The sequence below is a fragment of the Herpailurus yagouaroundi genome, unplaced genomic scaffold (genome assembly GCF_014898765.1).
Source record: "Herpailurus yagouaroundi ecotype Mexico unplaced genomic scaffold, PumYag 160, whole genome shotgun sequence".
Lineage (NCBI taxonomy): Eukaryota > Metazoa > Chordata > Mammalia > Carnivora > Felidae > Herpailurus > Herpailurus yagouaroundi.
Genome location: NW_024412401.1, coordinates 26160388 through 26180938, shown reverse-complemented (window position 1 = coordinate 26180938; position 20551 = coordinate 26160388). Strand labels below are relative to the sequence as shown.

At 39.5% G+C, this 20551-nt stretch overlaps 2 protein-coding genes across 3 annotated transcripts in view; both read right to left on the bottom strand.

The window, feature by feature from the left end:
- Window positions 1-6684: 6684 nt before the first annotated feature.
- CAVIN4 (caveolae associated protein 4) lies at window positions 6685-17837 on the bottom strand. Its single transcript, XM_040481829.1, has 3 exons — window positions 17731-17837; window positions 16132-16587; window positions 6685-8250 (listed from the first exon to the last, which is right to left on the bottom strand). The coding sequence occupies exons 2-3, from the start codon at window positions 16537-16539 to the stop codon at window positions 7573-7575; spliced, it is 1086 nt and encodes a 361-aa protein (XP_040337763.1). The 5' UTR covers window positions 16540-16587; window positions 17731-17837; the 3' UTR covers window positions 6685-7572.
- Window positions 17047-20551, bottom strand: part of TMEFF1 (transmembrane protein with EGF like and two follistatin like domains 1) — an 81449-nt gene continuing 77944 nt past the window's right edge. For both annotated transcript variants that reach the window (XM_040481827.1, XM_040481828.1), the window contains exon 10: window positions 17047-18170. In XM_040481827.1, the coding sequence (XP_040337761.1) occupies window positions 18086-18170 (85 nt within the window). In that variant the 3' untranslated portion in view covers window positions 17047-18085. The remainder of the gene's footprint in view (window positions 18171-20551) is intronic.

Genomic DNA, 20551 nt, shown 5'->3' with positions numbered 1-20551 from the left:
AAGGAAGGAAGGAAGGAAGGAAGGAAGGAAGGAAGGAAATAAATAAATAAGGGAGGGGGGAGGGAGATGTTTGAGCAGATTATCACTAGAAGATGATTTTTTAAGAATATGGAAGAATGACTAGTAAATTTTAAACAGCTTTACTCTCCAACACAGATTTGTCTGTAATGCTGCTGATGTTTAATATAAGAACATGTATGAGTTCCAAAAGAGAACATTTTGGTGCACTTTCCTTGGATCTACAACCTATGACCTATTTGGATATTTTCTCTCCTTTTAAAGAAAATTTAGTCTTATTTCTTTAAAGTAGAGAAGCATATGACTGTTTCCCTCTGAAATCTTTTCCGTTGCTTTGAAGTACAGCCAAACATATCCCATGCATAATCCTGTTAATTTATTTCTTCTCCTTATGGAAACATTCCAAATAAATGTGGCCACTTGAAAGGTGTTAATACAATTAAAATGACAAACTCATTTCAATGGATTTTATTTTACTTTAAAACAAGATATTTACATCACCAGTTTGTTGAGAATTTAAAGCTTATTTAGATAAAAGGCCTAATGAGACTCTGCTAAGTTATATTATTAGCCCTTAAGATTTTAAGGATAATTTGGCTGCTTTATAACATTATGCTGTAGACAAACTTCAGCCAGGAGTTGGACTCACAGCAAGAAATTGAACCAAACTCCCCAGACTGTGGTGCTCATTGTAGTTCTAAATCTAAGCTTAGGACAATATTTATTGTCTCTCCTATTTTAAAGTGAATTATATCAGGAAGGTTTGGAAACTAGCCAATGTTTGAGGGTAGGGAATTTCTGCTCTCACAAAGGTAATGGTCAGACTGATCAGAACAAATTGTTCTTGAGACGAGAGTCCAAGAATTGTTCGGAAAAATAGCTTAATTTAGAAGTCAACCAACTTCTTTACCCACCCCTTCCTTCAAAGTCCAACTGCCCCAATTTTCTCATAAAAATACACAATTTCACTCATCTGTACTTTATCTGACAACTGTGTTCCTCCAGCCCTCTCCTCCTGTGGGCTGAGTTCTATAATATCCTACCCTCCTATCCTCCACTTGGTTCTACCAAGGAGATGAGCACCTCAATTCAGTGTGTCCAAATTAGGCCTCCAAGGAGTAGTAACTACCTTCACTGGGCTCTTTAACTCTGCACATTAGGCCCCAATAGCACAAACCAGGCTGTGTGGCTCCTAGCCCAGGAGCTCCAATCTCTCTGCCTCCAGTCTCCTTGCTATCTGCTCACCTGAGGAGAGGTCTTCCATTTCCACTGCTCCCTCTGGGTAAGCATGTGAGGCAGGCCTGTGGGCTTCACTACTAGCTGATACAATGAACTCTGCTTCTACTCCACAAACCTTGCTGCTCTCTCCCACTGCCACTCTAGAGCAGGCAGGGAGACGGGAGAGCCTATCTCCTGTCTTAGGTCTAAGCCTATTTTCCAACAGAATTTACCAGATGTTCTACATTTGGGAGATTTACTGGACCTCTGCCCAGCCAGTAATAAAGATGGTCTCCATTTTGCTGGCAGTTCTTATATAAACTCTATCAGCCAGAACCTTGGAGAAAAGAAAATGGGTTGCCATCAAACCTCATCTTCAAACCCCTAATACATTTGTGATGCCCTAACTCAGATCTAACACCACAGACACCAGGGAATTAGAACCAAAGTACCCACAATGAGATTGAGGCTCATGCCACAACCATGGCAGCTGACAGGAGTAGCTACATAAAACTGGGCAATTGGCCTTGGTCAGTGTACCAAGTTATAGCAGCTTTCACTGTAATGTCAGCTGCTTTGACACTGGAGTGTCAATCACAGCTCTAGCTGGAATCTTCAGGTGCCAAACGATTGTAGAAAAAAAAATACATTCTAAGAATCAGGAGTAGCTTTTCTTTGTAGCATACAATGAGCAAGCAGAAATCTGGCCTTAAGCAGATACAGGTGGGAGAGAAACTGTGTGTCCTTAAAACTAAAAGGTAATGCTACCTCTCAAGGACTTTGGCGTCCCAGTAGATAGGACAACATGCTTGCTAGAGCCAAGAAAGGACCCCTTCAAATCAGGCTTTTCTTCTTCAAGCATGGATGAGAACCGTAATGGCTAGATTAGGCAGACCTCTAGTGTGGGAACTTATGGAGTATGGGCATGGCTGTCCTTTGGTATACAGGCTATGTCAAGGGACTAGCAACCAAGGCTATCAGAGCAGAGAGTAAAAGGAGCAGCAGGCGAATGGAGTCTTAGAATCTCTGGACACAATATCATGTTTCCTGTCTCAATGAATGGCATAGCTTGCCCAAGCTCTAGCTATCATTTTCTCTCCATCAGAACCCACATCCAAGTTTATCCCATTCATAATTCTGTTGATACTGTAGGTTAGGTGCTACTCTCCCATCTAGAAATATTCAAGGGCGCTAGAAACTTGTGTGTCTCTGCCTCTGGTATGCTAACAACAGCATCCTGTCATAAACATAAATCATGCACTCCATGGCTTAAGATTGATCAGTGGGTCTCTAATGGCCTTTGACATAAAACCCAAAACACTTCACACAACCTCTCTAGCTGAATCTTGCTTTGAATTCTGTTATTTAGCTGACTCTTCATTAGTCTTCAAATGGCAACTGAAATATCTTCTTTAGCTTTCTCTGGCAGCTCCTCACCAGCTTGTTAGATGCTCTTCCTCTATGCTCCCATCATTTTTTTTTTTTTTTTTACATCTGTGGATCCTATCACAATAATGTTGGGTTACCTAGCTCCTCCACCCAGGGAAAAGCTCGGTAAGTGGAGGAACCATGTCTTTCATGATATCTAATGATAGCTGCTAGCACATGGGAGGCTCTCCAAGTGCTAGTGACCCAAAGATGAATACAATACATCTCCTGCCCTTGAGAAGCATAGTCTAGCCTAGAAGGCAGTTAAACAAATAAACTAGAACAAATTAACTAGAACAATGTGCTATGACAGATGTATCATCAAAATTCTATATAAGCAACTTCCATCCCTACAGTGCCATCATCTTATACATACCACTAGTCACACTGCTGAAATTTTGCTTGACTGTCTCCCAGAACGCTATAAGCCCAAGATAAGGGTTGGGAAAGGGGAGGGGAAGGAGAGACACAGACTGTATCCTATTCATCTTTGAATCCTCAGTGCCTCACACAGAAGAAGCTGGCATATAAAGGTGCTGTATATATTGAATATACGGAGAAATTAATCATACCTTTCCTAGGGGGTGGGAGGTGACCAAAGCAAGCTAAAATGAGAAAATCGACACTATCATTGAAGCTGAAAGTCATCTCCCAGAATGAAAGGAAGACAAATGACATGAGCAAAGGCATCAAGAGGCAGAGCCGGGGGTGGGGGGAGGGGGGGGCAGGGAAACAAGCACAGCTGATTTTAGGAAGATGCCCAAAGTAAATTCAAAGCCTGAGTATATTCTGCCACTCTGCTCCATCCTCTCAGGGATCCTTGGATGTCCTAAGAGACTCACAGTGAAGAGATACTTACCCTAGGTCCCCTATTCACTTATGAAATACACTGAAGGATTCTGACCTCACATCACATAACTCAGAGGTAGTCAGTCACAAGAATGGCACACAAAATTCAGCATTTTTCATTCACTACAGACCAAGTACTAGCATGCCCAAAATTCAAATAGAACTGAGACCATAGTTGTCATTCCCCATAGTCTTGTCTCAAATATGCCAAAACAACTTATTTTGGTAATGTAAGCTGTAACTTTTTTAGTAGGGTTCAATAAAAGGAGCTATAGAAAACATGTATCAAAAGAGAAAAAGGCCTAGTAATTTCACGTAATGGACAGTTACGTGAACAGTTAACAATGGTTCTGTGAAATTATTTTATGTAACATAACCCATGCTCTTTAGCTGGCGGAGTGACAGTGAACTTCAGGCTTTGTTCTAAACCAAACCCTTAAATGTGCATCAATGGCAAAGAATGAAGTCAAAATGAAAATACTGTATTCCGGTTTATATTTTTAATTTATGAAAACTTGTTGAAGGAGGTTCACACACACACCAATACACTCTCTAAATTTCCATGCTCCTCATCACTATTTCACATTTGGCCTGTTTTTTAACGAATGAGCCAGAACCAGACCACCATAAACTCTTAGAGGAAAGCCCCTAAATCTATCATGCATATAAGACAGAGCTGTACTTACGAGGCTCCATGGCCTCAGTGTCTATAGATGTTGCATGGTTTTGCCTCATAAAAGGAAAAAAAAAAAAAAAAAAGGATAAATCCCACTCATGGTTTTATTGAATACATTATTTAGAATCTAACATGTATAATTTCAAAAACACAGAAGAATGGGGCACCTGGGTGCCTCAGTTGGCTAAGTGTCTGGCTCCTGATCTCAGCTCATCATTATCTGGTGGTTCACAAGTTCAAGCTCCGCATCGGGCTCTGCGCTGATGGTGCGGAGCCTGCTTGGGATTCTGTCTATCCTTCTCTCTGCCCCTCCCCTCTTGTGCTCTCTCTCTCTCTCTCTCAAGACAAATCAACATTAAAAAAAATTTTTTTAACACACAGAAGAGTAAAATAAACAGAAAATCTATTTTGTGTTGTCTGAAACTTTTGAAATAAGGAATGTTGACTAGAATACTCTGCATTAAATGGCATGTGTGATTTTGCAGCCTATAAAAAATGACATTCTTGGGGCGCCTGGGTGGCTCAGTTGCTTGAGTGTCTGACTCTTGGTTTCAGCTCAGGTCATGATCTCGCGGTTCGTGAGTTCGAGCCCCACATTGGGCTCTGCTCTGACAGCATGGAGCCTGCCTGGGATTCTCTCCCTCTCTCTCTGCCCCTCCTCTGCTCTGTCTCTCAAAATAAACTTAAAAAAAAAATTTTTTTTAATGACATTCTTTACATTAAGAAAACAGGGTGAAAAGAGAAAAAATTAGGAATGTGGAATTGAGAAATACCCTAAATATGGTGGAAAATGTCAAGAGACATAAGCGACATGGAGGGGAAAATCCTAGTACCAAGAAAGCAGTATAAGATTTCAGTGAACCTCTGGCAACATAAAATTGTGTTTCTAGCATTGTACAAAGTCTACCATGATGAACAGCCTATCAGATTATAATGCCTTCCACATCAAAATTCAAATGTATCTATATGGGAAATGTTCCATAATGTCAGGTCTGGTTATACAATGGGTCAGTAAGCAATCTTTACAAAAATTCCTTGACAGCAATATTTGCAGAAAAATATTTTAGCCCAATTGATATTTATTCTGTGTAGGGCTAGAAAAAAACAAAGAGATTCTAACTTTCTATATTCATCTTAACTTAGAAACATATCTATTATAAGAAGGCTTACTGTATGAGGGGTGCCTGGGTGGCTTAGTTGGTTGAGCGTCCTACTTTGGCTCAGATCATGGATCTCACAGTTCATAAGATTGAGCCCCACACTGGGCTCTCTGGTCAGCGCAGAGCCCACTTCAGATCCTCTGACTCCCTCTCCCCTCTGTCCTCCCCTGCCCCCCTCATGCTCTCTCTCTTAAAAATAAACAAACATTAAAAAAAAAATAAAAGGGTTACTATATCAAATTCATGCCATATTATTGGTCTTCATTATTAGTAAAAATATTTACAAGTAGGATACCAACATCAAACTCTGTAATAGTATCTTTTTAAAATTCAACTTTATTATGGCTTTAAGGAAATATAGGCATCTAAGCTCTTTCTAAACTATAACATTTTTTTAAATTATTCTTTTCAAAGAATGTTGTAAACACTTTAGTTTTCAATATAAAAAGATACTTGGGATGAACAATTCATGATTTTATATAATCATACAGAGTGAAGAGGAAATGATATTGAATCAAACTCCCAAACCCAAATATCTGGGTAACATAGTCAAATACTTTAAAGCTGATGTGTGTGTGTGTGTGTGTGTGTGTGTACATTCATAACAATTTTTAACTACCATAGGAGCATCTAAAATCGATCTGAAAGCTGCTTGTCTAAACTTTTCAAATTCAACAATTTCATCATTTCTTCCTCATTAAAAAACCAGAAGATTTAAACATAGCAGAAGTGCAGGACCAGTATGACCATTCCTCTCGATAGTAATAATATCTACTTTGGGATTGGCTAGATCTAAGGCTAATGGTTAAATGGAATCTGGAATCCTCCCAAACCAGCTATGATGAATTCCTTTGAACACTGTTTTGGACAGACAGCCCCTGAGGGGTTCACTCTGGAAAACAGAAACACGAGGTCATTTCCAAATCCACTGCATCAGGGAAGAATTTAGAAAAACCTCTTGAAGACACAGCCATAGTTTTATGCTTCATGCTGCTCAAAGATAGCTCTAGTCTACCATAGATTTAAATAAAAAGAAAATTAGGAAAGGAATTTCCAGGGGCGCCTGGGTATCTCAGTCGGTTAAGCTTCCGACTTCAGCTCAAGTCATGATCTCACAGTTCATGAGTTCAAGCCCCGCGTTGGGCTCTGTGCTGACAGCTCAGAGCCTGGAGCCTACTTCAGATTCTGTGTCTCCCTCTCTCTCTGCCCCTCCCCCACTCATGCTCTGTCTCTCTCCCTCTCAAAAGTAAATAAACATTAAAAAAAGGAGTTTCCAGGAAACATTCTAAGACCCTACTGAAACCCAAGGTCTGATTTTAGTGTTTGACGAAAAGATGTCACTCCAACATTTATTTTTCATTCCTGATTCTGTGAAAAGGCTTCTGAAGACCAACTTTAGCTTCCGTCCAACCTAGGTCCTCAATGCTTAGAGCTCAAGTCTTTTTCATAAGGTGTAATTATTTCAACTCTAGTCCTAAGGAACCAGTGGGGTTTGTTTTCTATGGATGTGCTCCCTGTTCCCCCAGAATGTGTCACATTTCCTCTGATCTTCACACAACAGTCCTCTGAGATAGGATAGACAAACTCTCCATTTTACTAATGACTTGCCAAATAACTTGCTGTAAGCAAAGCTAAAATGCCAGAACCAAATGCTCAAGTCCAGAACTTCATTTTTTATGCAAAAACCTCAAAAAGAGGTAGGACTACTAATTTACTAATGACTCTATTTGAACATACGGATGATATAATCCTCACATGGGTTATTCCCCTTGGAGCTTGGCCACAACATCAACCTAGGCCAAAATTGAGAGTTTACTTGCAAATGATGGCCAGAAATTTACCTTCATTTGTTTTAGACACCAAATACCTAATTGGCCCTCACTAGGAGACTACTTTTCTGCTGGGCAATAGAAAGGAACTTAAAAATCCACAGCTGCCATGAGAATGACATAAAAGGGAAAGTTGTTAGCCCAGGGGAGAAAAAAAGAATTCCCAAGGAAGTTATAAGGAAATGTATACAATACTCGTGTTATTTTTAAGATTTTAAACATCAGAAATGAATCCAGCTATATCACTCATGTTTTCCCATAAATAAATGTAAATGACTTCACTATTTTATAAATTTAAATGACTATACTATCAATGTAAGTGACTATGCTATTAAACTAGAACCTTGTGATTAAAGACTTTTATACCTATAATATACTTAGTTCTTCTTCATGATTACTGCTTTAAATCTAACAAAAGAGATTCATCATCTTCCACTTTCACCTGGGGTTTAAAAGTAACTTTTAAAGCCTCGGGAGTTGAGATTTCCCCTCCTTCTGTGGGAGGATATACAGCCCTGGCTTCCTCACGGTCTGTTTCACTGAGCTCATCAGTGTAGAGCTCAGTGATGGGGCCCAGAGACTCGCTCCTGGCAATGATGTCCACACCCATCTCCCTGACCTCTTCTATATCTTCAGCCACAGTTTGGTCTTTAGCTTTCCGAAGGCTACGCATCTTAAAAGCTTCCTTTGAGGGAGCTGCGTTAGAAATGGATTTCTTAAACCTTTCCCCTGACTGTTTCAGCCTCTCTCCCGACTGCCTTAACCTTTCTCCCGACTGCCTTAGCCTTTCTCTCCTCTCCGGGGTCACTATTCTAGTTCTAATTCTGTTCACTTTCTTGTCAAAATTCTGCCGTGTCTTCTGCATGTTTTCTTTGGAAAATGCCTTTTTGATATTATCAATGCGCTCCTTGCCTGACTTTCTAAGTCTGGCAGATCTGCTTTCTTCAACATAATACTCTTCATCCGAAGACAGATCTATTGGAGGGTCAAAGACATCGTCTTCAGCCTCTTGATTCTCAGTTAGGTTTCTGTCTTTAACAATAGACAGGGATGTCGGACACTGAATCTCCTCCTGAAGGAGAGAAAAAGAAAGCATGTTAGACATCAGCTCTTTTACCTTCTGGCCATGCCTTTTCAATCTCCTCCATGGGCTGTTCACCTTCTGCCTGCTCCTTAACTATTAATATTTCTCAGGGTTTCTCTCTCTGTGTCCTATTTTGCTTTATCTCCCAAGTTCAATCAGAGCAAACTGATCCACTCTTCTGTATTCAGATCCAATTGTAAGCAAACTCACAAATATTTTATCTTCACCTCTCCTCTTCTCCTAAGATGAAGATGCAATTCTAAATGATAGACTTCACCTGGATGTAACAGGGACACCTCAAACTTAACATGTCCAAAAATTAAGGTCGACCCAGCATCCTCTCCACATCTTCTTTTCCTGGGTTTCTCAGTACCAGCAACCATCCAGGTGCCACCCGAATAGAAATCTGAGAATATTCAACCCCAATATTTCCCCTCCTTGTCATCCCATGTCCAACAGGTCACCAAGCACTCTCAATAACACTGCTTAGTAACTCCTGTCCCCTCCTCCTTCCTCCTTGCCACTACCAATGTCCTAATTCAGGCCCCTGTCACCTCAGACCTGAGCTTGTACAATAATATGTCTACCTCCAAAGCATCACCTAAGTATTTCCCAGGAAATATTTCTAAAGCATAGCTCTTATCACATCCTTTCTCTACTTTAAAACTTTTGGGAACTCATAAATACTCAAAGGAGAGAGTTTAGTTCTTTAGTATGATCAGAAGGCTCTTCAGTTTGAGCTAAACCTACTTTCCAGTCCAGCAACACACAACCACTCTCTACTCCTCAAACACAGTGTTTTCATCCCTCCATGCCTGTTTGTATCTTTCTTTTTCACTATTCTTTTTTTTTTTTTTTTTGCTCACTTTAATCCCTTTCACCTCTTTTCAGCTCTGTCAACAAAATCTTCAAGAATCAATTAAAAAGTCCCCAACTTTCCTCAAGAAGCTAATTCTTTCTCCAATTTACACCAGAATGACATGTGCATACCTCTACTTATAATACCACTAATACCACTGTTTGAATGAATTGGAACTCTGCTCATTTATATACTGAGGCCTTCACTACATAATAGGTTCGATGAAAGCAGAGATGTGTCTTATTTATGTTTTATGCCCAGTATCTATCAGAGAGCCTTGTGCATAGTAGTTATACTCAATAAATAACTATTCAATCAAAAAGGGCACAGACCTTCATTCAACAAATAGTTTCTAAGCACCTACCATGCACCAGTCAATGTTCTAGGAACTGAGAAACTCCTGTGGAGAAAGCAGAGTAAAAGAGCTTATATTCTTGTAGAGAGAGAAATAAACAAGTTAAATATATAGTCTGTTGGATGGTGGTAAATGCTAAAGTGAAAAATAAGGTAGAGAAGGGAGATATACAGTGACTGAGGAGGATGCTTGGAAAGGCTTCACTGATAAGATGACATCCTAGCCTAGACCTGAAGGTAATGCATATATCTGAGAGGAAAACCAAAACAGCAAGAAGGCAGCATGGCAGGAGCAGAGAGATCAAGGGGCAAAAAGAGGAAAGGGGGTAAGAGAGGTAGCGAGAGGGCCAGCTTATGTAGGGGTTCTATATCTAATAATAAGGACCATGGCTCTTATTCTGAGTCTGATAGGAAGCCTTTTAAAAAGTTTTGAGAACAGCAACATGATTTGACCCATGCTGTAAGAGGATTGCTCTACTGAGAACAGGCTCTAGGGGGCGAGATAAGAAGCAAGGAGACCAGTTGGAGACCACTGAGGTAAGTCAGGTGAGAGATGAATGAGGGTGTTGGCAGAGGCGGTGGTAAGAAGCAGTCTGATTCCAGATCTACTGGGAAGGTAGATGCTGACAGGACTTACTGCTAGATTTGGATGTGGAGTGTTAGTGTCAAGGATGATTTTCAAGCACAAGGTTAGATTTCCCATTAACTGACATGGGGAAGAAAGCAGGTGGAAGAAACTAGAGGGGAAAGATGAGATCTGAGATGTCAAGTAGGCAGCTGAGTATACAAATTTGGAATTCAGGAAACAGGTCTGGACTGGAGATAGATATAAATTTTGGAGTCATTAATGTCAAGAATTAAAAATCATGAAACCAGATGGAGGAGACTATTAAGAGACTGACTGAATGGGACAACACTTAATGTTATTCAAACTCCTTGGGGCCAAGGTACATTTCAGAATTCAGAACATTTCAGATTTGAGGAAAATAACTTTTACATTACATCTCCAGTTAGATCTTGGGAAGAAACAATTTTGTGACATGAATATGAATGAATGTTCACTATAAGGTGCAATACAGAGTATAAACAGGGGCACCCTGGGTGGTTCAGTCAATTAAGCATCCAACTCTTGATTTCAGCTCAGGTCATGATCTCACAGTTTTGGGGATAGAACCCTGCATCAGGCTGTGTGCTGACAGTGTAGCACCTGCTTGGGATTCCTTCTCCCTCTCTCTGCCCCTCCCCCACTCATGCACACACTCTCTAAATAAATAAATAAATAAATAAATAAATAAATAAACAAACAAACCTTAAAAAAAAAAAAGGGAAAAGAAAGAGTAGGGGGCGCTTGGGTAGCTCCGTCAGTTAAGCATCCAACTTCAGCTCAGGTCATGATCTCATGGTTCATGGGTTCGAGCCTCACGTCGGGCTCTGTGCTGACAGCTCAGAGCCTGGACCCTGCTTCGGATTCTGTGTTTCCCTCTGTCTCTGCCCCTCCCCTGCTCATACTCTGTCTATCTCTCTCTCTCAAAAATAAACATCCGGGGCGCCTGGGTGGCGCAGTCGGTTAAGCGTCCGACTTCAGCCAGGTCACGATCTCGCGCTCCGTGAGTTCGAGCCCCGCGTCGGGCTCTGGGCTGATGGCTCAGAGCCTGGAGCCTGTTTCCGATTCTGTGTCTCCCTCTCTCTCTGCCCCTCGCCCGTTCATGCTCTGTCTCTCTCTGTCCCAAAAATAAATAATAAAACGTTGAAAAAAAAAATTTAAAAAAAATAAACATCCGAAGAAGAAGAAGAAGAAGAGGAGGAGGAGGAGGAGGAGGAAGAGGAGGAAGAAGAGGAAGAAGAAGAAGAAGAAGAAGAAGAAGAAGAAGAAGAAGAAGAGGAGGAGGAGGAGGAAGGAGAAGAAGAAGAAGGTGGCAGTTGCCTTTAAAAAAAAAAGGAAAGAAAAGAGTATATAAACAGCCTTGTGCTATTTCAGGTCAGGTTTTGCCACCAAATGGGTTCCGGTCAACCCTAGGTAGCAAGCTACCCAGTATGTTATGAGAAAATTTTAATTTTTAGAAATTTTTGGATTTTGGATTTCTAAGATAGATTTCAAAACTGTAGAAGGAAAAGATGAGAAAGAACCAAAAAAGGAGAAGTATCAGCTATTGAGGCAGTAAGAAATCCAAAGAGAGTAGCACCCTCAGAAGCCAAGGGAAAACAAGTTTCAAGATGAGAGGGAGGGACCAACTATGTCATATGTGTCAAAGGATAAGGATGAAGATTGGGTTTGGGAACATAGCAGACACTGGGGACCCTTGAGAACCAGCCCAGAAACACAGCTGCTAAAGAATCCCAACTTACTATTTAGGGATTATTTCCAAAACTAAACAGGCAAGACTTTAAGGATCATGAGACTCTTAAGGGAATCCATGAGTTAAAATTTCTATTTTGAATTTCCAGTATAATGCCTTTGCATATATCATTTTCTTAATGTTTACTATTTTTTGAGAGAGAGAGAGTACAAAGAGATGAGGGGGGCACACAGAGAGAGAGAGAGAGAGAGAGAGAGCACGAATGGGGGAAGGGTAGAGAAAAAGAGAAACACAGAATCCAAAGCAGGCCTCAGGCTCTGGAGCTGTCAGTACAGAGCCTGACACGGGGTTCTAGAAACCACTAGATCATGACCTGAGCCAAAGTTAGACACTTAACCAATTGAGTCACATAGGCACCCCTCATGAGTTACAATTTCTAAAAGAAACTGTGCTCCTACTTGAGATCTAAATTAAATCTGTTCAATAAGGGCCACCTGGGTGGCTCAGTTGGTTGAGCATCTGACTTCGGCTCAGGTCATGATCTTGAGGTTCATGGGTCCGAGCCCCATGTTGGGCTCTGTGCTAACAGCTCAGAACCTGGGGCCTGCTTCACATTCTGTGTCTCCCTCTCTCTCTCTACCTCTCCCCCACTCACACTGTCTCTCTCTCTCTCAAAAATAAATAAACATAAAAACATTGTTTTAAATCTGTTCAATAAAATAAATTAAATAAATATGTAAGAAACAGGTTTATTCCAAAAACCTATCAGCCTGATAGTCAAGAAGATCCTTGGAACCTAATTTATTTGGATACTTGCTTAAAATTAAATTCTTTGGCTACAGGATTGGAGAGTCTATCTAGCAGCTTTGAAAAAAAGAAGAAAAGGCAGGTGGGCGTGTCATAGCTCTCAGATGAATCAGTGAAAGCAGCAAAATTATTCCTCTCCTTTCCTGACACCTGCTACAGGGAGTAGCTTCAGCAACACCAAGTGGGTTGGTATGGCCTGAGAAGGTATAATTAGAATAGGAAGGAGCCAAAGAATAATTACTGCTTAGTAGGGGGAAAAACCCTCACAGTCTTGCTGTGAAGGAATCAGATATAGCTTAACTCAGGAATCACATACCCTTCTCTTCAATGCACAAATTATACAAATCAGGCTTAAAAAACAAAACAGAGGTAGAGTAAGAGAAAGTACTTGTTACACGGATCTATTTGTTGCAATTCCTATGAGTCAGAGATACCGTGAGTTAATGACGAATACGCTGTAATAATAATTAAAGATTATAGGCTGGGTTACGGTTGATTTCCAAATAATTATTATATCTCTTTTTATGTAAAAGACCAGATAAAACGATGATTTTTGTAACAAAACGAGTACTATGATGAGAGTAAAGTGGGCCCTATCAAAGTAACATAGCCAGGGGACTTCCGAATACACAGACGTCTGGGATTTGTCACTAGGGAATAACCAAATATCTCATTTGGTAACTGCAGACATGTGGTTTGTAAGCAAAGTTGTTAAAAGAGATGGTAAGACTGCTGGCTTTCATGAGAAGGTCATCAAAGTGGACGTATGTTAAGGAGAAATGATAATTAATGAAAACTAGCAGATAGTTTTTTAAATGCAAATGTCCAGGATTAGGTGAAAGCTCAGCCATACACAACTGTGGGAAATAAAATGCCAATAAAGATTGCCACCAAGGGGCACCTGCGTGGCTCAGTCGGTTGAGCGTCCAACTTCAGCTCAGGTCATTATCTTGCAGTCCGTGAGCTCGAGCCCCGCATTAGGCTTGCTGCTGTCAGCACACAGCCCACTTCGGCTCCTCTGTCCGCGCCTCTCTCTGCCCCCTCCCCCACTCACACTCTCTCTCAAAAATAAATAAATAAAACATTAAAAAAAGAAAAAAGATTGCCACCAAAAGATGTAACTAGGGAAAACTTTTTGAGGAAAAACCCAAATGGAAATGAAAGTATACTACAGCTGAATTACTCCAGCTTTAAGTTCATTTTAGAAGGACAGGTGATCTCAAAATAACCACTTACACGTATTAACTATGAGAATGAAGTGTAGAAACTAATTTTAACTAAGAATAACCATGTGAATACTATATAGTGTTCTAACAGCTAAAGAATCATCAAATCCATTCTTAATTGCCTTTATCTTTTCTCTAGAAGCTCTGCCATCATAAAAGAGCAACTGCTTACTGACAAACCATTGCTGACCCTGAGCAACTTAATTTCATAGAACCTTCACAGCATTATATCTTACCAGGAATAAGATCTGACTTAAATTAGTGCCTCTCAGTTGTTTTTTACATACTAATCTTTGACTTGTTCAAGTAACTATAGGAGTTCAAAGAGAAAAAAATAGCAAGCGTCAGGTAATAAATAGGTGAATAAAGAAAATAATCTTAACTATAAAAAACAAATTAGGTCAACAGACCAACTGACAAAAGTTCAATTAGAACTTTTCAGAAACTTCTTTCCTCTAGCTTTTGTAGATCTTGATTGGTACATGGCCCACTCTCCATAAAGGTTCTCAGGAGAAATGCTAGATGCCAAGAACGTTGCTGGGCATGCCCCATGCAAGTGAAGGGTGCAACACAACCCCTTCCTGCTGATGCCCTTGGAAGGTGAACTGAAGAATGGATCCTACATTCTCTAGTACCAAATCTAGATCCCTATTACATGCACTAACACTGGGACTGGTCTCTTCTTAAATAAAACACGTTCTTAAAAACAGATCCAGGGGCGCCTGGGTGGCGCAGTCGGTTAAGCGTCCGACTTCAGCCAGGTCACGATCTCGCGCTCCGTGAGTTCGAGCCCCGCGTCGGGCTCTGGGCTGATGGCTCAGAGCCTGGAGCCTGTTTCTGATTCTGTGTCTCCCTCTCTCTCTGCCCCTCCCCCGTTCATGCTCTGTCTCTCTCTGTCCCAAAAATAAATAAACGTTGAAAAAAAAAAATTAAAAAAAAAAAAAACAGATCCAAAATACTACTCTTTCATGCCAGTGTAACTGTATCAGTCAATAGAGTGCTATGGAGAACTGCCTAATGTGTAAAGAATGCTGTGGAGAGTTGTGGCTCACATCCTTAGTGTCTTACAAATATCTGCCTTCGTACATAATCCAACTGTGTTCTTATTTCATTTTGGTTTTGCTCTTCTAGGGTTTTTTCCTATGCATAGGGATAGCCATCTATTTTTAAAATACACTGCGATAACACTGTATATTATATATACACTGGTGAACATCCCTACACACATTCCTGATTTTATGCTTAGAAAAATTCTTTGACGTAAAATTTTGGTGCCCGAAGGTTTGTGAAGGTTCTTAATAACATACTACAAAAACTTCCCTCCAGAAATGTTGTACCAGTTAATACTCCTAACCAGCAGAATATGAAAGTACTCTTAAACTCTGGGTATATGTTTTAATAACTGAAAATATTTAAATGGGTGAAAATGGAATTCTTCTCATTTGTCTTTTGTGAACAGTCTGATAATGACTCTCAGTTTTCCTACCACAGGACGAGAGTTCAACTTTTTCCTTTTGATTTGTAAGAGTTATAAAACATATTATAAATATTATGCATCTTGCCATGGATGTGTTCCTATTTCAAAAAATATGAGTGCCAAGTGCAGAGTAATATAAGAACTTAGCACAATACACAATGCCACACAAAAACTACTATATTAAATAGGCTAAGTCAAAAGACTAAGCATTTATAAGCAATTACTTATATAATTGACTCCTATGCTTGTAAAACTGTAACAAAACTATATTATAAGAAACATAAAAACAACTGCCTGATTGTTAAGTAATAGTTTTGCTTATTGTAATTATTTTACATATTCTCACAAGTAAAAATTCCAACAGGGAAACAACATTCTGAAAAGTTTACATTTTACTGTTTAGGACTTTCCAGGGTCTCCATAGAAGGGGGAAAAACACATTGTGGGATTACTATCCTCCATTTCTCTTTTTAGGTGTTTTAAACTACAGCCTTCTTAGATCTCTTCTAGAACTAACACTCTCAATGTATGAAAGGGCATCATGCTGATATGGCTAATATGCTGGAGGAGTCTTACCAATATTAAGTTTCAAAGGCAAGAAATAGCCTCAGCTCTGATCCACAGTTCATATTACACAAAATGGTTGAGAAGCTCAAAATACTGATAGGATAGTACATTAGTCAACACAGTAATGGCTTTATCCTGAGATTCTTGCTAATACAGAATGCCACTTCGTGAATAAATACAATAGTAATGACGAGATGCTGGAAACTTCTGATAGGACTGGTTGGCAATTCAAGGATGTTAAGATTTTTCAGTAACCAAGCAAAACACAAGTGGCAATCTTACCTGGAATATTACCACACGGAATTTGTTTTTCTTCATTATTTCCTCTTGCTTGGATTCAACTTTTCTCACGTGAGTTTGCTGCCTCTCCACCCGGGCCTTCACATCTTTAATGTGAGCACTGACTTTTCGAGTTTTCTCAAACAACTTGTTAATGACGTAGCCTGTATTGCTGTGTGACTGTGAAAGCTTCAACAGGTCAATCTGGACAGATTTTATAGCATTTTCCATTTCCCTGTGTCTCTCCTCTAGTCTCTTCTGGCTTGCCTGCACACTGTCCACGATGGTGGCTACTTTGTCCAGCACAGTCACAATGGTAAGAGCAGCGTCTTGGTCTTCATCTTCTGTAACACTTGACAGGCGATTCTGATGGGTTTTATCAGCATTTGAAGCAGACCCATTATGTTCCATTTTACTTATTTCTCAGTGAAAGATGTCCCACCACAATCAATTCTGGCACTAAGAGCAAAAAGTTAGCTTGATAACAGGCAACAGGGTTGTATAAAGGGTTGGAAACCCCACCCCTGGAGACTGGTCAAGTATTTATAACTACAAATACCCACACGTGACTGTTCTGCAATATGAATCCTTGCAGAGCACTGGGTACTGTTCCAAACATGCTTGGTGACTGACTAATGGACTCAAATAAGACTGTGTGGAGAGAAGAGGAAAGCTTTAAAACAAAAAAGTTCCCTGAAGCCACCATGTTACTAATATTAAGCCTAGAAACCAAATGATCAAAAAAAGCAAACACTAAATATTGGGGGAAGCTTTTGCCTTTAAATAATTTGAAGCAGTATTTGAAAAAGCAAAGGGGAATTCTGAACTGAAAATTTTTGTACTTACTTCACACATTAAATGTACCGATTTATCAATATCAAAGAATGTAGTAAAATAAACACACCAAAACAGAGGCCATATAGTGAAAACATTATATTATAACATGCTTTTCCAAACCAAATATTAAAATTAATATTTAATTTTTAACATATTCTTAAATTCTACATGCATACTTCTGATTACCTAAACTACATGTTAAAGAGCTGAATACATTCTACTCACACTTCAGATCTTTAAACACCAACAATCTATTAATATAACTATTACTACAGGACAAATTTGGATAGAGGTCTTAGATAATTTTTAAGCTCACTTTAAGAGCACCCATCATTAACAATCATTTTTGCATTTTATTCACAAACACTGATACAATTTATTTATGTTAAAACAAATATTTTTTTAAAAATGAATGTGTATTAAAGTAGTTTAACTGATAGAGAAGGCTTTATTCCAATCTGTTTGTTAAACAGACCATTTTCACAATACCTAAACCTACTTTTCAGTGATCTGTTCCATCTTGGCTACCAGATATCTTTCCGAATTATCAGAATTATTTTTTCAAAGAGAGGAATAATCAAATTCCAATCCATACAGCTTATAAATATTTCACATCTAACACACAGCTCTACAGTTCATGCGATAGGCAGGGTCTAAAAAATCAGTTACTAAATCTCAAAAAACATTTAAATGTCTATTTAAACACAGTGTCTTCTAGATTTTTTATCTTTTTTTGTAAGAAAAGTAATCTGTAAACATCTTTACCTTTAGTTCATGCTTGGTCATTTGTTGTGGTCACTGTGGAAGAAGTGGGTATGACTTTGTAACCATTTGTGAAGTGGTCCATCTTTGCAAAAATATTACATTCCATGGGTAAAGAACAAGTCTTAGAATTACCATGTGGTATAAATTTGTGAAATCAATTTCTGTATTTAAAAACATAAAACAAAGACTACGAAACAGTCCAAAACTGTTGTAGCTGAATATTCTAAATACGAGCCAACAGTACTACACTAAAAATGTCCAAAAATAAGGCCTCTGAAATAAATATTTCCATTCTTTAAAAAAAGACATAATAAATGTACATCACATGGTCAGTGTACATATAAAAGTCATCAGTTTAAACCATTCTGGATGACGTATCTGAAGTAAAATGACCTAGGTTTTGCTTCTGCCGCCGTCCTCTGTTGTTTTTAGGGCATTTTCTGTTGAATTAAAAAAATAAAGAAAAGAAAAAGGTCGTTTTGTTTAAGATATTTCAAACGTCTCCAAAGTAATACACATTTCACACAGAAAGCCTTAATGAGAAACAGGATGCTGTTTGATGCAAGTCAAGCTGAGGACCAACGTGTCAGACTGCTATTTTCCCTACACAGCTGGGGACTAGAGGTTAGGTACAGAATGCAGGTGTAAGCACAAGCAAAGCTCACTCCTGGGTCTCCACTGCTGCAGATGCACTTGCCCGCCCTTCTTCTGGCCTGACAACTCCCTAGCTGCGGTGACCAATAACATATAAACCTAGGATAGTATAAAGGATCCTGATCCATGTACTTCCTCTGAGCATTATGACACCCCCAAAGTGACAAGAACAGCTTGGACGAGGGAGTAATCGGGAAGAAGTGTGCTTATTAACCTCAGATATGAATAGACAGGAAATGCTTAGCAATTTTAGACAAGGACTCGAAAGAAGTTTTTCTGCACCCTGCTTGGGCAAATCACAGAACCCAATAAAGAACTGTCATCCTGGGGATAAGGGATAGTCTTGGACTCTGCTTTCCCTTTAGTGTACATGTTTCTCCGTGGTGGTATCAATCTCATTGTGCTGTAATTGCTCTTGTGCCTGCCCACCAGAATGCAAACATACGAGCTCTTACTATGCACAAAGTGCTGTGGTATGCAGTGTGGAACAAAGGCACTGGGATGAATTCTGGGAATTCTGAGTTTGGACTCTGCTAAAAACTAGCTGTGCAATCTCCTTTTCCTACATATGAAATATTAAAAGTTGTACCAACCTCTAAAATCTCTGCCAGCAAGGTATTTATAATCTAATGGAAAGAAAGTCTTGTGACAAGGAATATTCCTAAAGTTCTCTGTTTCTAGTTCAGTTTCAAAGAGCACTGCTTTGCCTTGACTTAAAAGCCTTGGTGTTAACACTTTCATCTTATATGCTGCTTTTTGCAAATTTTATCTCACTAATCCTCATAAAAACACTTTGAGGTAGACAGTGATGAAATCACATCCATTTCATGGTTAAGAAGCCAAGCAAACCTCTTTAACTGTCACCAACTCACCATGACCTTGGAAAAATTCCAACTTCCTGGGGCCATGGTTTTGTCATCTATAAAATAAAGGTGTTTGGCTAAGATGATGTTTGAGGTCCCTGCTATTGTCATTCTAGGGATCTCAAAACATAAAAGAAGATTCCAAATATAAAAGAAGAAAATTTTACTCATGCAGTCTTGCTCAGTGAGTCAGTGGGAACATCCTTTTAATGGAAGATTCCTCACATGTAACAGCCACCATGGGATAAGTGAACAGCTGTCCCATAATGGACCGTGTGGGAGAGGCACTCCTTAAAAATTCAGTGGAGCTAAGTCCAAGTACATAATTATAATATTCTAAATTCAAGAGAGCAAAACATTTGAGGGGAGACAACACCACAATAAAAAGACAGGCCTCAATGAGGAGACATGTAAGATAAATTCAATGAGATGAGTCTTCAGTCACGGAGACAGTGGGCAGCAAAAGACGGCTGCAACACAGTTATAAAAACACCGTGATGTCTAAAGTCTGTGAAGGCAGCACATGGATTTGGGATATAAATTTGAGGGCACAAACTTGAAAACTACTTGTCAGGTAATTTTAATTTAATAGAATTAGAATTTTGAAGATTGTAGCACACTGAAAACAGAAGTGTAGAACAAGATAAAAGGCTGGATTGGGATTTGTAAAGGGCTTAAGTATCTTGAGTAAGGTATTCCCCCATCTAAGCCTTCAGTCTCCCCACCTCTCTAGAATAGAAGGCATTGACTCAAAGCTGCTTCCTGCTAACTCTAACATCCTTTGATCTTCTTAAACATGACATCGTCACCAGACCTCAAAAACTTCCCTCATCTTTACCTTCTTTCTTTCACCCTCCAAATAATTCATTACTCCGCTCCTGCTTTACTCGAATAACGTCCTAAATAGTTCCCCTGACCTCACATTTTCTCTCCTCCAGTGAAATTTTGCAGATGACACCCAGATTAATGCTCTGAAGAAATGATTCATACCAAGTCATTCCCCCCAACTCTATTCAAAAGCCCTGTCCCTCTAACAAAATTAAGTTTGAACCTTGCTAGCAAGCAACGGTCATACTTGGCAAATGTATTTCCTGAGGTGACTCAACATAGACCCTCCTCTTGATGGTTCAGTGGAAAGAGGAATGGTTTGGAAACCAGGCAGCACTGAATCCAAATCCAGCACTTCCACTTACTAGTGGGATGACCACAGGCAAACTACTTAACCTCTAAGCCGATATTAAACGGCCACAGGCAGCTCTGCTGTTACGTGGGTTTTTTTTTTTTTCTATTTTCCCTTTCTGCTG

Coding starts and splice junctions, on each gene's coding strand:
- CAVIN4 (XM_040481829.1), bottom strand. CDS start 16,539: ATGGAACATAATGGGTCTGCTTCAAATGCTGATAAAACCCATCAGAAT. Junction 8,251..16,131: donor TCCGTGTGGTAATATTCCAG/GTAAGATTGCCA, acceptor TCTCTCCTTCAG/GAGGAGATTCAGTGTCCGAC.